The sequence below is a fragment of the Pleurodeles waltl genome, chromosome 11 (genome assembly GCF_031143425.1).
Source record: "Pleurodeles waltl isolate 20211129_DDA chromosome 11, aPleWal1.hap1.20221129, whole genome shotgun sequence".
NCBI classification, from domain to species: domain Eukaryota; kingdom Metazoa; phylum Chordata; class Amphibia; order Caudata; family Salamandridae; genus Pleurodeles; species Pleurodeles waltl.
The window spans coordinates 828292015-828307942 of record NC_090450.1 but is presented as its reverse complement, the minus strand read 5'-3'; the positions used below and the strand labels follow the sequence as shown (position 1 = coordinate 828307942).

At 42.0% G+C, this 15928-nt stretch overlaps 1 protein-coding gene across 3 annotated transcripts in view; it reads right to left on the bottom strand.

Moving 5' to 3' along the window:
- TTC28 (tetratricopeptide repeat domain 28) overlaps nucleotides 1–15928 on the bottom strand; it is a 1605451-nt gene that overhangs the window by 736760 nt on the left and 852763 nt on the right. For all 3 annotated transcript variants that reach the window (XM_069214676.1, XM_069214678.1, XM_069214677.1), the window contains one exon: nucleotides 6290–6437. In XM_069214676.1, the coding sequence (XP_069070777.1) occupies nucleotides 6290–6437 (148 nt within the window). The remainder of the gene's footprint in view (nucleotides 1–6289; nucleotides 6438–15928) is intronic.

Sequence of the window (15928 nt, the reverse complement as noted above, 5' to 3'; positions counted from 1 at the left end):
AAACAACTGTTTTGTGGATTTAGTTTTCAGCAAAAATTTGGACGATTTTTTTCATTCATTTATGTTGCAAAAATGGAAAAAATATTGCTGGCGGTTATTTAGCCTACCAAATAGTGGAAACTTCAGACCAATTGGGGGAAGTGCAGAAACTCCTGAGCTTCAAACTGCTAAAAAACAGGACATTCATCTGAAAATGTCTCTATCAGTTTAGTTGTTTTTATGCCAAAAAAACCTGAAACTGTTCTTTGTTTGCTAGGAACCTTAGCCTCCTAAATTGTCTTGCAACACTTATACTATTGCCTCAAGAATTACTCTTTGCATACTTCACCACTGTGTGAAAGGCCATTAATTTCCTCACTTCCCATTCTTCATGGCGCTCCTGTTACCTTTAATTCCACAAGCAGAGGTAGGCCAGTCAAGCAAGGCTCGATGTTTTCTTTTTGTGGTCTTTCTTCTTACTAACTTGTGGCATATTCGTGCAGAAATAAGAATGTAACCATAACGTCAACTTGCTGATGCCACACCTACTGGCGTTGACTAAACTTGTTTCCAAAGACTTGTTGAGTCAGGCTGATTTAAAATGTGATTTGTGATCGGGCCTGTCCTATCAGATAGACTGATTTTTTTTCCATAAAAGATCTGCCAATTATGTGCAACATGTTACCCCTTCGTTGGACAGACCACACCTTAGTGGCCTTTAAGCTTCAGGGTAGAGAGCCTGGTATCCTTAAGTCAAGCATGGCTAGTTGGCGGCTCAGTAGAGCTTGGAATAAATTTAACAAACTGACCCAGGACAAACCTCGCTTTAAGTTGCCTCCTTCCATTGATAATGGCAGAACGGTCGATGGAAACTATTCGGCTCTGGAGAATCGCATCTTGGAAACTTTAGATTCAGTTATCCTAATTGAGGAACTAAAAGCCTCTCAGAGACCCTCCGCCTCTTGGTACAGCGCCTCACTTAAAATTCTAAAACAAGCTTGTAAAAAAGCTGAAAGAAGATGGTGCATTGCCTCGAAGGAAGAGGACGAAAAAGTCCTAAAGGATGCCCTGCGGGAGTAAAAGATGAAACTGCCAAGGCTAAGGCAGAACACTACGCCAACGTTATTTTGACTGTGCCCAATAGCGCAAAAAAGGTGTTCAACACTATGCGAGAAATATCTAATCCAGAATGTCTGAATCAAGCAAATGCATCTTTCACAGGCTCTCTGTGATGATCTTGTGGTATTCTTTGAGGAAAAAATGGATAAAACCTCTGCAGTTAGGTACTGTTCCCCCAACCTGGAAAAAGGACATAGTCACTCCCATCCTTAAAAGGCCTTTGCTGGACCCTACAATTATAATTAATTACAGGTGAATCTCTCCTACTGTATCCTGTTAAAGTCCTGGAAAGATTCGTAAGTAAGACATTGTCTCAGTACTCAGAAGTGAATGATCTTCATCAAGCGGAGCAATTTGGCTTTTAGCCAGGCCATGGGACTGAATCCACCATGGATGAACTTAGAATGCAGGTAGATAATGGTCAATATGTGGTACTAATTTTATTAGACCCGTCTGCTGCATTCAATATGGTCAGTCATAATATGCTCCTGTCCTGGCTTGCTTTGATTGGAGTGGGCGGTGCAGTAATGAACTCGTTCCTCTCTTACCTGTCAGATAAGTGTCAGGCTATGGCCCTCCCCCGATTCGCTCTGATTTTAGAATCATTAAATAGGGCGTTCTACAAGGCTCGTCATTCAGTCCGATTCTTTTTAATATCTATGAGTCCTCTGATTTCACTTATCAAATCCCATAATGTCAGCCCTATTAATTACGACAACCAACTTATTCTGTTGTTGAAAGAAAACCAGCAGATGACAGTTAGTGCTTTACATGACAGTATTAAAGACATCATTGGATAGCTAAACTCTAATTCTTTGAAGCTGAATGGGGACAGTACAGAGTTTTTATGCTGTCCAGCAAATAGGGCCCCAGCCATGCTTCTCCCTAACTTCTGGCCAGTATAGACTGAAGGATCATTGTACCATCAGATGCAGTCCGAAATCTGGATGTTGCTTTGATAAGAAATTAAGTTTAGAATATCATGTGAACATGTAAGTTCCTGTTTCTTTCTACTTAGAGCTCTACGAGAAATTATTCCATTACTGCCTTTTCTCTGTCAAAGCACTGGTAGTTTGTACAGTAATTTTAAGTAGGCTAGACCATTCCAGTGCTCTTCAGCTTGGAGCTCTTGAATGCCTACTTAATCGGTTATATAGAGTGCAGGCTGTGGCCGCTAAATTAGCCTTGAATAGACCTAGAAGTGCATCTGCCTCATTGGCATTGAAGGATTTGCACTGGCTGCCTTTAAGACAAAGGATCACTTTCAAATCCCTTTGTATTGGTCTTAAATCTCTTCATGGGTTGAGCTCAGTTCCCCATCAAAAGAGGATAAAAAAGATACTCAGACAGGAGTCTTCACTCCTCCTCAGCCAATCTTGTTTATGTGGCTAAATTCAGAAAAGCCAGACAAGGTGGATGGGTTTTTATGAGTGGAGCAACTCAACTCTGGAATCATCTTCCAGACTCTCTTAGATCTTTGACCAACTTTTTCCATTTCAGGAAGGCCTTAAAAACAAAGCTTTTTCCTGATTAAGTTGAGCCTCAGATAGAACTGATTGCACTTTTCTAGCCATAGTATTTCTGTCTCCCCCTGTAGTGCTATAGTGTCAGGATACCAGTTTGCTGGCAGTGCGCTCGATAAATGTTATAAATAAATAAATATATTTGCAAGAAAGTGCACTATTTAGCTCCTAATAGATGTCAACAAAAAGCACTGTAATTTGGTTTTAAAAGGGATAGGTAAGCCAGTACCAGTCCAGTGGCTAAATTGTGCAATGCATAACCAGATATGTGGGTTCAAATCTCGGCCCAATGATTGAAACCTGACTAAAGCAGTGGATTGGGTAATGTTTGCCTGACTGAAATAATAGGCCTAACAGCTATACTCTTTGCCAAAACAGGATATGCTACGAGCCTCCATCATACTAAAAGCAGGGACTAGGGAGGTAAAGAAAGAACAGCAGGAAGATGATGCTACGAACGACATCAACTTGAACCCAGCTGTAGGATGAACAACGTCCTGCTGGAAAGAAGAACAGATGAATAATAATTATATGCAAAAACCCATAAGACAGGCCAAAGAGAGCATCAGTACTGGCAAAGGAGGCACCAGTCTGGGACACGTTAATGTAATGGGTCCGTTTATCAGAAGCCTTTCTTCCACATTTCATTGCAATGGTGGACTCTCCCTCAGCCCAAGTTTAACTTTAGGATATCTGCCCAGGGTAAAGCATGGAAGTGCACAGTGATGAGAAAGGAGCTTCACTGTAACTCCCCATGTGGGACAGGCTAATATGTAAACACTTTACACCGTGTAAACTGCAGTTGGAGCAGGGGAGGAACCTGGGCCTTCATAAAAACGGAAACTCATCTCTACAGCATTTCACTGTGGGGTTTGTCAATAGGTCATGGTAAAAGCACACATCTCTATTTTAGGAGCCCCTACAGGCCTAGAAGGAAGTAAGTGACAGGGAGAGAGGGCAACAGGAGGAAGAGTCTCAGTGTGTTGCTAGAAAAAGTAACTAACCACCAATCTAAACCACTAAAATGGGATTGGTGGGAAGTGGGATTACCTTTCACTATTTAGAGATGTCAGGACGAGCCCATCGAAAACAATGCCCTGTAAATCACACCCGGAACCTGCCAGTGGATTAAATGTCGCTCTTGCCAATAAAATAAAAATATTCTAATGGTAAAATCCACGAATCATTGAGACCTACATGAGTGACATCGTATCAGTCTCCCAGAGAACCCCAGTTGCTGAAATAAAAACAACAGCCCACATTCCATTTTGAAATCATTTTTTATAACATTAACCAGTAATGATCGGTCACCATTCATCAACTTCGGCCACACCTTGAAGTCTGGTCCTAGTTCAATTTAATTTTATATGAAAGCATCTATTTCTTATAAACACTTAACCTTTTTTAAAGTTATAGTTTTAGTTTAGAATATGTATTTATCCTATAGGGTTAATCCAGCTGTGCTCCTCCGCTTAAGTTCAGTACTTAAGCTAGTTTACACCGCTCATGGGCAAGTATTCAGAGTTCAAATGTAAGTTCCTACATGCAAATAATCTGCTGAGCAAGACCATTTGATTTATGAGGAACCATTCACCGACCAAGGGTCTATACACTGACCGCCAAGGATGTGTCTGACCATCAAAGATTAACACTATGGGCCTCATTATGAGTGTGGCCATGTTGTTACTTGACCGCCAACTCACAGATGGTGGTCGGACCACTGCCAATGAGGAGGTCCGAGCGCCATATTACTACCATGTTGGTCAAGCTGTGGTCGGACCACCAGCTCTCCCAGGATCAGGGATCGCGGCAGTCTGGTGGTTGTGGCGGTCCTAATCCACCATGGCAGTGATGCCCTCTGGATTATGATCTTGTTCTCTGCCAGCCATTTCATGGCAGTGCGGGTGGCAAAGAACAGGCGAAGGGGGGCCCAGGGGGACCCCTGCACTGCCCATGCACTTGGCATGGGCAGTGCAGGTCCCCCCTGGCTAGCACCATTGCACTGTTCACTGTCTGCTTTGCAGACAGTGAACACAGCATCCTATAGCATTGCCTCCAGCTTGATTATGAGCCGGAGACAATGTTGTAGGCTGTTTTCCACTAGGCCAGCAGGCAGAAACTCAGGTTTCCGCCTGCTGACCTAGGCGGACACTCTTAATGAGCCTGGCAGGGAGGAGGTCAGTATGGAAGCAACCTCCCTGTCGGAAGTTCAGCGGACGGTCTAAACCATTCGCCGAACTCGTAGTGATGCCCTCTGTGACTTAAAATGCCTTTTGACAACGGTATCTGTCTCCCTTCCTTTACCCCCAATAAAAATGTGTTTAGAATAAGAGCACCAATGTTAAGAGGCAAAAATTGTTTAAATAAAAAGGGAGGCAGAAACTGAAATGGAAGAAAGAGGTTAAAAGACATAGTAAAAGAATATGCTAATCAAACTGTTAGAAACAAAGTGCAGCTATTTTTTGTCCAAATATGGTCCATGGACATTTTTCTGCATGATTACAAAAATACACATTTAATATTACGATAGTCATATTGAGTAGTAGTCATTCTCTTGATATTTACTTTATTTTTTATGGGATCTCAGAAAAGGCAGTCAAGGTCAGAAATGGTGATTTATTGTGGAATCTCTGATGCAGGCCAATAGCTCCCAAAAGAACAATGATTTGTTGAAGAACCCTAGCTGACCTTTTCAGTAAGAGGAAAGGGACACAATCTATTGCCAATTCCATGCATGCTTAAGGCTTACCCAGACAAAGGAAAATAGAAAAATAAGAGCTTGTTGCATTCTTTATAAAATTCACAATGGGGAAGAAAACCTCTGTGTATCTTTTAACGTGCAGTGCTTAATTTATTAAGCCTGTACCCTAATGTTTTTGTGTGGATGAATTTGGGGCCCAATTTACATGAATTACGTATTCAATTTAAATACTACCAAAAACCAACATGGGTTACACTGAGCTGTTCAATCGACTTCTCCCTCAGCCTTCCTGGGGGGCACTTTTTATTTGTCTTGTGCTCTGGGAGGAGAAAACACTTCTCAATTGTTGACAAACACAACCATCTGGCAGCCATGTTTGCCAGGCAGAGGATCATCATTTATCTGAAGCAACATCACCCCAGCAAGAGCAGGTTTTCCACCACCCACGACACCAATACAGTAGATATAGTTTTGTATCTTAATTTCAGAATAAATACCAGAAAAAACATAACGTCCACACCCGCTATTCAAAAAATAGTTTCGCCTTTCTTGGATATCAGGGCTAAGTGGGGCTGGGCGAGAAAAAGCACTATCAATTTTAAGATAGTATTTCTCCTTTCATTTGGAGCCAAGCAGTGGTTGGGCTAACAAGATACCTTGTTAGGCTAAGTGCAGTGTAATTTAGTGCCTTCTGGCCACCTACACATCAGCATATCAGACTGATCTTCACAACTTCCTCACGGCATGATTCACCTTTGGACATAGGCCCAATAGAGAACAATTTAGCCCTCTGCGTATAGAAACCAAGATTTTCTCAGCACTTTCCATTCTCCCTGGTTGTTTCTTTTTTGGGTGCAATTAAGTCCAGAGATATGGATAGACCACCTTTTCTGACCAATGCAAATTCTCACAGTCGCACGGTCTGCATACTCTACTGTTTGCAACAAGGTTAGTTCCGAAAGCTTACCTCGCATGGGTGACTTCATGGCAGCTTCCACCATTCCAACCAAAAGCTGCAAACTCTTGGGATCCTGGGCCAGCCCCGATGCAAACGCTGCCAGTGCATCTGCATGGCGCCCGAGGTACTGGAGGGCAATGCCCTGTCGGAAGTATGCCTAGAGAAAAGAGGCAAAAAAGTAACATTAGCATATCCCATTCATCTGAATTAAGACTGTACTACACCATCACAAATAATTTTTCAACATAAAACAAACTGTTCATTTTATACATATACTTTTGAAAAGACACATCAAGTTTGGTGAGGGATTTCAGTTGGATGTATGAACTGATTGATTTTATTTGGCTTAATTTCACCAGTGTAATACAAGCATAACAAATGCAACCCCAAGCAATGGCCACTCAGCCACACTGGATTGACTTCTGTCCTAAAGAAGATTCTGCAGGTTTGCTTTTCAGTGATGGTGTCTCTTGATTATGTCTCAAGTAAGAAGCAGCATGTGCAAGACATGACCAGTGATGGGCAAAATGCTCTACACACCGGAGAAACAGGAAGCATCACCCAGGGATTTACCTACACCCTTATATCAATGTATACATTTGCTCATTTGTGATTCACATCTCATTACATGCAGTCAAGCGATTGCCCAAAAACATGCCAAATAATCCTAATAGCAAAATGTGAACATATTGCTAAATAACTCAGTCAGTTATATTGACATAAGTGTGAGGCACACGCAAATCCATGAAAGCAACCATTGGATGAAAGGTCATGCGACAATGTCCATATTGTAAACGTAGTATTTGAAGAGCCAGAACTACCGCATACCATGATGTGCTCCTCAGTGAATAGTTTGGATATTGTTTGTATGTTATTGACAACATGTCAACATAGCCTGTCCACCTGACCACAATAACCAACAGCATTTTTAATTCATGATAAAGTGATAACTCGAAACACAAAGAGGAGGGGCAGTGTATGCCACCACATGTCCTCCCAAAGTAAAGACCGAAAACATATAAATATGTGGTGGCTTCTACAATGTTATTTTTATCAGTGTTTTTATCAGTGTTATGGTACAAATCACGGTACCTAAATTCCTCAGATTCTGGTGTGGTAAGAGGTAAGCCCAAGACTACAGACGATATCATCGCTCTCCAGACTGCATGATGGCTAACCCCTTGGGTTACCAGCACTAAGACCAGGTAGGATCCACTCAGGTTCTGCTAGCGCATGGTTTTAGCTTTTTACAATGATTATTTGTTAGTCTAGGTCTTTAGGGATCCTTAGCCCTGACAAATGCCCCCGACCGATATAGGTGACTTAAAATAGGGCAAAAACATGTTGGCAATAAAACGATACTCTGTGTCATTGTGCTTTCATTCCATCATGCAGTTAGTTTTAGATGCACGAGAGGTCACCACTAACAAACATGAAAACCCATTTAACTCTAGGTACTTTTAGCTTTATCTGGATTCCACTGTTTTGTCCAGGAAATTATTTCAGAATTCACTCCATCAGATTACCAGGAGGTCGAGTTTGCCCTGGTGGTATTGTCCAACCAGGGTGGGCAGAGGTTGGCTATGATTAAGCATGTCGCAATATATGACTGAGGCTTCTGCTTCCAAATAGGATTAGTCTTTCTTCTCCTCTTGGGCTCACCCCTATTCATGCCAGAATCATGGAAATTTAGGTATTAGTGATTTGTACCATAACACTGATAAAATAGTGTTATAGAAGCCACCATCATACCTTTATATGTTTTGGATGATAAAGCAGGGTGGTTGGCTTCGTAAACACTATATCTGAAATATATATATATATATATACATATATATATATATAATATATATAATCACTACAAAAATCTCAAAGTATTTTAATAATTCGTTCCTCTATAACCCAATTCAGTTGCACTTATTTTATCCACATTGGAAGGATAAATCCTTAATAGATCATCCGGATTCAAACTTGTGGCTTTCAGGTTACAGATGGTTACTGCAAAAGGTGCATTATTCCAAGGGCCTGTCTTCTGCCTACTAAAGATAAAACCCATGTTACTCTCCACAACACGTTGAAAGGTTGAGAGGGCCTTCAAGGATTTGCAGCTGGGACTTCAGGTTATAGAATAAAATAGGTTTCGACAGCAGGTGCATTAGACCACTGAGCAGTCTTAAGCGTAACAAATAAAACGGCACATTATGAGGCAGAAAAGGCCGTTCGATAATCAAAACATACAGTCCCTTTTTCTAAATCATTATTCCCATTTTTCTGGCTATGGTTACATCTGTGCAGACCAGTCGCCACAAACGGGCCTCTAACCTACAGTGTGTTCAAGCTACATTAGGCGGGCAGACACATCTGCGTCCCTCTCTGCACAGAAACAGGACAGCTCGCGATTAATAGCCAAGGTAGCTTTCATTTGGCCCTCCAAGCCTTGGCAGACACTAGCCCAGAGAGGCAGAGATTAGGGGAAATCAGAAATGACATGGAAAATTTATGAACATGAATATTTAATTTCTTTTACATTAGCACGCCTTGATTGTGGAGTCATTCCTAATGAATTGGATGGAGAGAAAATTCGTTTCATTAACCTTCTATATAAATGTGTTATTATTGAACCAAACAGGCCACTGTACTTGAAAACCAGTTACCTGGTAATTAGATTACACGCACCGGGCTCCAAGGTGAAAGGGAAACAAAGGGATGGAGATTTGATGCGCCGCTATATAGATAAATAAATAAAATAAAAAACTATACCCTCGCAGTGCTAGAGAAACTCTGTTGTATTTACCTGCTGCCATGCACTGAGCCCTGTACCGGTCCGTGTCATCTCTATGTCCGACAGGAACACGGTGACGTTTGTGCACAGGTAATGTCAATGAGCCGAGACGAGTAAAGCCTGTCCCGGCGCTGCCCCTTCAATAATGTAATCTGGCCTGCGGTGACGCAGGCATTACTAGAGAAAACTGCTCGATGTCCTACGGCTATTATTTAAAGAAAACCCTGAACATGGCTGCAGAGGATTACATATGATTCCTAAAAGTATAACAATTACAGGAGTTGTGAATTGAGGTGCACACCCTTAACCAATCGCACAAAACGCTGCTCCCCGAGTTTCTGTTCTGGCGTTGAGCTCTTTCTGGGACCAGAAAGACCTTAAAATCACTCACAGGCAACAACACGTTGCCCTACTTCACACCTGTCCGGGCTCCATTTTTTTAAACTTATCTATGTGATGGGGGAGTTACAACTCTAGATACTGGAAGTGGAAGGCACAACCTTACCTAAATATGCGCCAGACAACTAGCCCTACAGGATCCACGCTTCCTATCCCTGCCCTCTGAATCACCCTGTGAGGGGCGGACTATGTATTCAAGTAAAGTGTCCCCGGGGAAGGGAAAAGTACCATTTCGCTCCCTTTATAAGCTGAAAAACCCAGAATCGTAAGTTTCTGCACACAAATTTCGGAAGGATTTTCTTGGCGACGTGGGTGAATGGACAAATGCAGGATTTCCGTGAAGTTTGTGCACCCCTGACAATAGCGGCTAGAGCACAAACTCCTGTTTGCACTCTTATTTAGATTAACATGACACGTGGAATGAGCGCCTCAGACTACAGTCCTCAAATAGTTACCACTGAAGATTTACTGTTTCCTATTGTGGTACTCTTAGATGCAGCAGCGGCAAAATGTAGCCGTGTTTCATGCACTCATTCCTTTACTCTTTTAGCTGCTCTATGAATATTTACATGTATGGTCATTGCAGGACATGTTGGGGGAAGCATAGCACATCTCTTTGCTGTATCAGATTTGGTTTGCTTTGGTTTTCTGACAAGTCCTGGTTCTCCACTCAAAATGATATTTACATGTCTGTGCCTCACAATGAAATGGGGATTCCAGTGTTTCTCCATATCTGAGTCCTTGTGTTAGCACAATGATGGGTGATAAATAACACCCTTCTTTTCTTGGGTACAACCAACATATGACGTCGACTCTGCTGGATTTGGGCACAGCATGAAAGATGGGTGACAGTGATCCGAAGCATATGGCTAAGTTGGTTTCTACTATGGCGATATCCCACAAAACATCCCTCAGTGGAAATACTCCCTCCAAGGTCAACACGAAAACAACTCATTTTATAGCATAATTTACCATGACATTCTGTCTATCCACCCCTGACGTTCAATGTATTGAAGTCATAGCAAGGAAGAAGTTACAATGATAAGTTTCTGGTAGTGCCCTGGCCCAGTGATTCTCATTTTGGGCAGTGATCCCAAAAAATTATCACCATTTTTCTCATAGGCACTACACACATGCAGCTAAAAACCCAATTGTAGTATAATATTTGCAAGTTACAAAGAAATACATTTAGGCCCTGAAAGAGGTTTTAGATACCAATTGTGCATATGTTAACCAGAAGGAATGTCAAAAAGAGAAGCAGACGAAAAAGGAAAGAATTCACAATGCCAGTTCTCATAATGGAGCTAGCGTGCATCAGTGACACTGAAGGCCATGCCCTCAAGTGCTGACTTTCAGTGTCCGACTCACATACTTACCAGATTGGGTAAGGGAGCAGAAGCGTAGGGCCAACAGATGATACAAAGAAACAACAAGCTTCCTTTGGCGCTCCGCAAAAGAAAGTACTCCATTGATAGAAGATCCCTCTGATATCTGCAGGCCCCAAAGTTGTTCTGCAACACCACATTCAGCAGAACCAAAGGGGACTTACACCATCAACATGACAAAGGACAAGGGTTAAAACGCATCCCTAGACAGTGACCCTGAATCAATCATCTGCCACACAGGAAAGATTCTGGCACGTGACCAGCTCTAAAGGTAGGTTCTGAAGCATTAATAATGCTAGCACCCTCTAGGCAGGTTACGTTTTAGAACCACACATGCAAAAAGGAAAAGAGACAATGTCAGAAGTGGTCCTTCCTATCCTTTAGTCAGCGATCCCGAACAGGTTGTTAAAATTGTCCTCACCCACTAAATAGTGGCATGCTTCATCATAGGGCGTGATACAGCACTCTGGTGCAGTTCTACACTCGGAGTGGAGCAAAAGGTATGGTGGTAAGGATTATTACCCTGTCTTTTAAAGGGATCCACTTTGCAGCCTTAGTTAAAACTGTATACTGGGGTACCACCATACATTTATTTTAGGCCTCCCTTGGCAGGGTTAACAACACATATTTCTGGATTGAGCTCTGGGAAATTACTGCCTTGTCCCCCTCTCTGTGTCTATCACCATGATTTGGCCCCTTCCTAGCCCCCAGGGTCACAGGGACTTCATCTGGAAATTAGATCCCTTAACTTATTCTTTCACTGCCCCCTCTCTCCTTTTACCTATTGTTTGGAGGTGGGTCTGTTAATTTGTGACACATTTACCCTTTTTAATGTTAATGATGATAGGTTCCGGGGGCTGCTATGCAAAGACAACGAGTATGAACTCTGGAGTTTAGACACCCAGGATTTACGTGAGGGGCATAAAAACAGGGTGATAATTAATTAATACAAACAGTGTGTGACTACAGCACAACGCTCCCACTTCTTCCTCTGTTTTGGAGAATGTTGTGTGAAACTCGGGTAAAAGCCATAATGATAACAAGTTTCTCACTGAGTGTCAAGTGTGTCATCATAATCCATAATGCATGTGAGGTGCACTTGGGGTGATACAGGTCAAGCATTGGACCTGGATTTGTGTGATTTATCCTGATCTCAAGCAAGTGGAAACAAACTTTGATTACCTATACTCTCTAACAGGAAATACTGAGGTTTTCTGGAAAAAGAGCAAATTTGGCCAGAGTTAACAGACCCACCTCCAAACAATAGGTAAAAGGGGAGAGATGGGGGAAACTGAAAGAATAAGGTAAGAGATCGACTATCCTGATGAAGGCCCCAGTGACCCAGGGAGCAAGGGAGGGGCTGAAACATGGTGACAGAAGTAGAGAGGAAGACAGGGCAGTCATTTCCCAGAGTTCACCCCAGAAATACGAGTTTTTAACCGTAGCAAGGGGGACCGAAAATAAAGTTAGGATGGGTACCCCCTTAAACAGTTTTAACTAAGGCTGCAAAATGGATTCCTTTAAAAGGGAGGGTAATAACACTTATTATCATACATTATGCACCACTCCAAGTGTTGGAATCCACCAGAGTGTTGTATCAGGCCCTATGATGAAGCATGACACTATTTAGTGGGGGAGAGCACAATTTTAAAAACCTGCTCCGGATCCCTGACTAAAGGTTAGGCAGGACCACCACTGACATTGCCCCTTTCCCTTTTTGGATGTATGGTTCTGAAGTTGGGAGGGAGGTCAAGGGATGAGGGATACCTCTCGCCCCTACTTTGGTGTGAGGACAGGTTACGTTTTAGGCCCCAAAAGGTCTCTGTGTCCCAAAATGAAATATTTGAACCAGAAGGCACATCAAGGAGTAAAGCAGAAGAAAAATCCATTAACCCGTAAAGCCAGACATTAAATTGGGGACTATACTTTGGAAATATAAAACCTTTGGGGTGTACTTCTTTATGGGCTCAATCAATTACACTCCATGCAATGCACTATGCATAGACCATCTTCTATGCGTTCCCTAAAAATGCTGATTCAATAAAGTAAGATGGCTCACAAATATATCAACATCACAAACCCCATTCTTGAAACGTAGGCATTGAAGTGCCTTGTGAAAGGACACTTGAGGGTGGAGTACTATTAAATTAGGTGCAAAGGTATAGTCTTAGGGTTTAGGGTGACAAAGTAGCATGGTACGCCATCCTTTTTTTGCCACAAGCTAAGAGTATATGGGTCACCAATCATAATGAGTGACAAGTCTGCATTGGGCCAATGACAATTCTTTCGAGCTACAGCAAAACAAGTTGTCATTGTAGCAGGAGGGGTCAGGTTTGATTGTGTAGGCAAGTCTGGTGATGGTCATTGTGTATTGAACCATGAGGCACATCAGAATGTGCATTTATGAAATAATTTCTATTTGAAGGACTGGACTGCACCACTCAGCGAACATTATACTATTAAACCCTATTTCACCCCTTCACAACCAGAATGCAACTAGACTGGTGTCGAATATTTGCAAACATTTCTAAACAGGAAACACTTCTTCTCTATTTATGCTCCCAGGATCAGTAACAACATCCCTGTGTCCACTTGGACTGGCCGAAAACTCCTTCAGTTCAGGAAAGTGTTGAAGACACATTTCAAAAACACCACATCTCGATGCCAAAGACAGTCTCATACCTCTTTTAGAACTCAGCAGCCAGCCTCCTTTCTCCCAGGGAACCCTCCTTTATTCAGTTTGCCTCTGGCCTTGTACAACTCTCTGCTGCCTCTAGCTAGGTTTGTGCTTTAGAATTATCACACAACTAAAGGAGGGGACTTATATAGCTCTTTAAGTTCAGCACTCTGTGTAGCCATGGTGAAGGAAAGGGTGTAGTGCACGAAATGTCAATGTTTGTCAGTCCCCCGGGCCGTAAAGAATAGGAATTTCCTTTGCAATGTTTTACATTTTTAGACTGCACTGTCTGCTGCACTCGTACACATACCACAACCCTCTCATGAAGTCACAGTAACTCCAATGGAGAAGAAAACATAACACAAGCATCACACAGTTTCATTCCCTCATCACTGAACTTCATCCAAATGATTTGTGACATGGAAAAACACATTAACTAAAAGTGATATGAATAAGTGAGCAGACCGTGCTTCTAGTTTTCTGGCCGGAGGCACATTGGATATTTTAGAAGCATAAATCAGCTTTCAGTTGTATGAAGCAGGAAGAGACATGGTGAAGAGTTGAGACCCCAGGTGAAATTGAAATTATACCATGCATGGGCCCTTCTACGGTGGAAAGTAATGCTTCTCAAAAGCCCAAAACAGAAAATAAAGTTAAACACTGCAACTGTGTGGAAATTACTCAATTTTTGACATCTGCTGCTTTATGCTATAAGGTGCTACGGTTAGATAGCGCACAATTCTGTACAGTTAGTCAATTTCTAAGTGCTCACACTTTTCTCAGCAAATAGAACAGAGATGAGGTAATGAAGGATGCATTTGGTGTGGTACATACTGCTGAAAAGGTTTTAGGGTAACTAAGCACTACTACACGTGAACGGCCTTTCTCGATCTCAGGCAGCTGTTTAGGTAGAACGTTTCTAGAGGAAAAGAGTTCCTGATTCCAACCCAAGGACTTCCAAAGATCTTTTTCAAACTACCGAAATTGACCATAGTACAAAATAGCTGCATCTAACGTCCCTAACTGGTGCTCAGTGAATAAATGTAGAGTTGAAAAAATGACCACCCGTTAAAAGACATCCATGATATATGATGCACAGTATCCTAAAATGGAACGTCTTCTCTTCTGTCAACTTGTGACAGTGTGCAGTGGAAGGGGATTAAGGTCTCTAACTGAGACATGGGAAGACAAAGTGTTTCACCTAAGAATCAGAAAATGATCCAAGATGTGAACCCAGGACTAGGGTGGAGGTGCCCCAGTGCTGCAGTCACCAATCTACCTGCAGAACATCTACTTCCTTGTTTCTGTTACCTGAAGACCTCACAGTCCATGACTTAATCTGGCTGGACAGTTCTTAGACTACAGCTCCAGACAGACAATCAGTGTCAAGGACACAGTACCAGGAGTGGCACGTGTTGTCCATAAGGAACTCAATCACACCTTGATTAATAATCACTCAATTTTCAGTACAACAGTAGAGACTTATACATACATCTACCTGTTACCTGCACTTAATTTATTATTATATTCTGACATCCAATGTCCCATAATAGTACAAGCATAACATGATTGCGCACATCACATATAACTTGAGAACACACAATGGTAACGATAGACATTTCTCAGAAGAGACAGAATTCATAAGGCACATGTTTTGGAAGACAGGAAGCTACATGGATTGAACAGCGCTCCATCTTTTAGACTCTGGTGGAGATAAAGAACAGAAGAGGGGAGGAAAACCCCGGGGAGGACCACAGATGAAGAAAAGAGGACCAGAGAGAAGAAGATTTAAGGAGAGCAGGGAGATAACATGGGGCCAAACCACAATTACCCTTTAAATCAATGCCAAGAAAATGAAGAATTAATCTAAAGGAGATAAGCAAACAGTGAATATGTGCCAAGTTTAGTGAGGAAATAGAAAATAAGAGGAACACAAAGACATTCAAACTATCAAGTACAGAGTAGCCAATTCATGGAAGACCTTTCAGAAACAGCCAAATGTTCGAAGATGCTGTTCATATTACAGACAGGCAATGAGGAAAATAATTATGCATGCATGCATGAATGGCCATTTTTGATTTAATATAAAATGCATTTGTAGTTGAAATATTTGTCATATGGATTACAACTTTTCTCCCTTCGAAGATCATTTTGCCGGTACAGTGGCACTAGAGTCCAGGAGTGTAATGGGATTCACTAAGCTCCAATTATGGCTGTCTGCTACTACCTCACAAGTAGCAGAGGAGGCCATTTTCTTAATTGAATTAGGATCAACAGGCCCTTGCTGCACCACTGCACAGTGAGAATACATATTCAACAAGGGGTTACCTCTGTAGTATGCTTGGACTCAGTACTTTTATGGATAATTCCAGATCTAATTGAGAACATCCGCCTCAAAAACAACG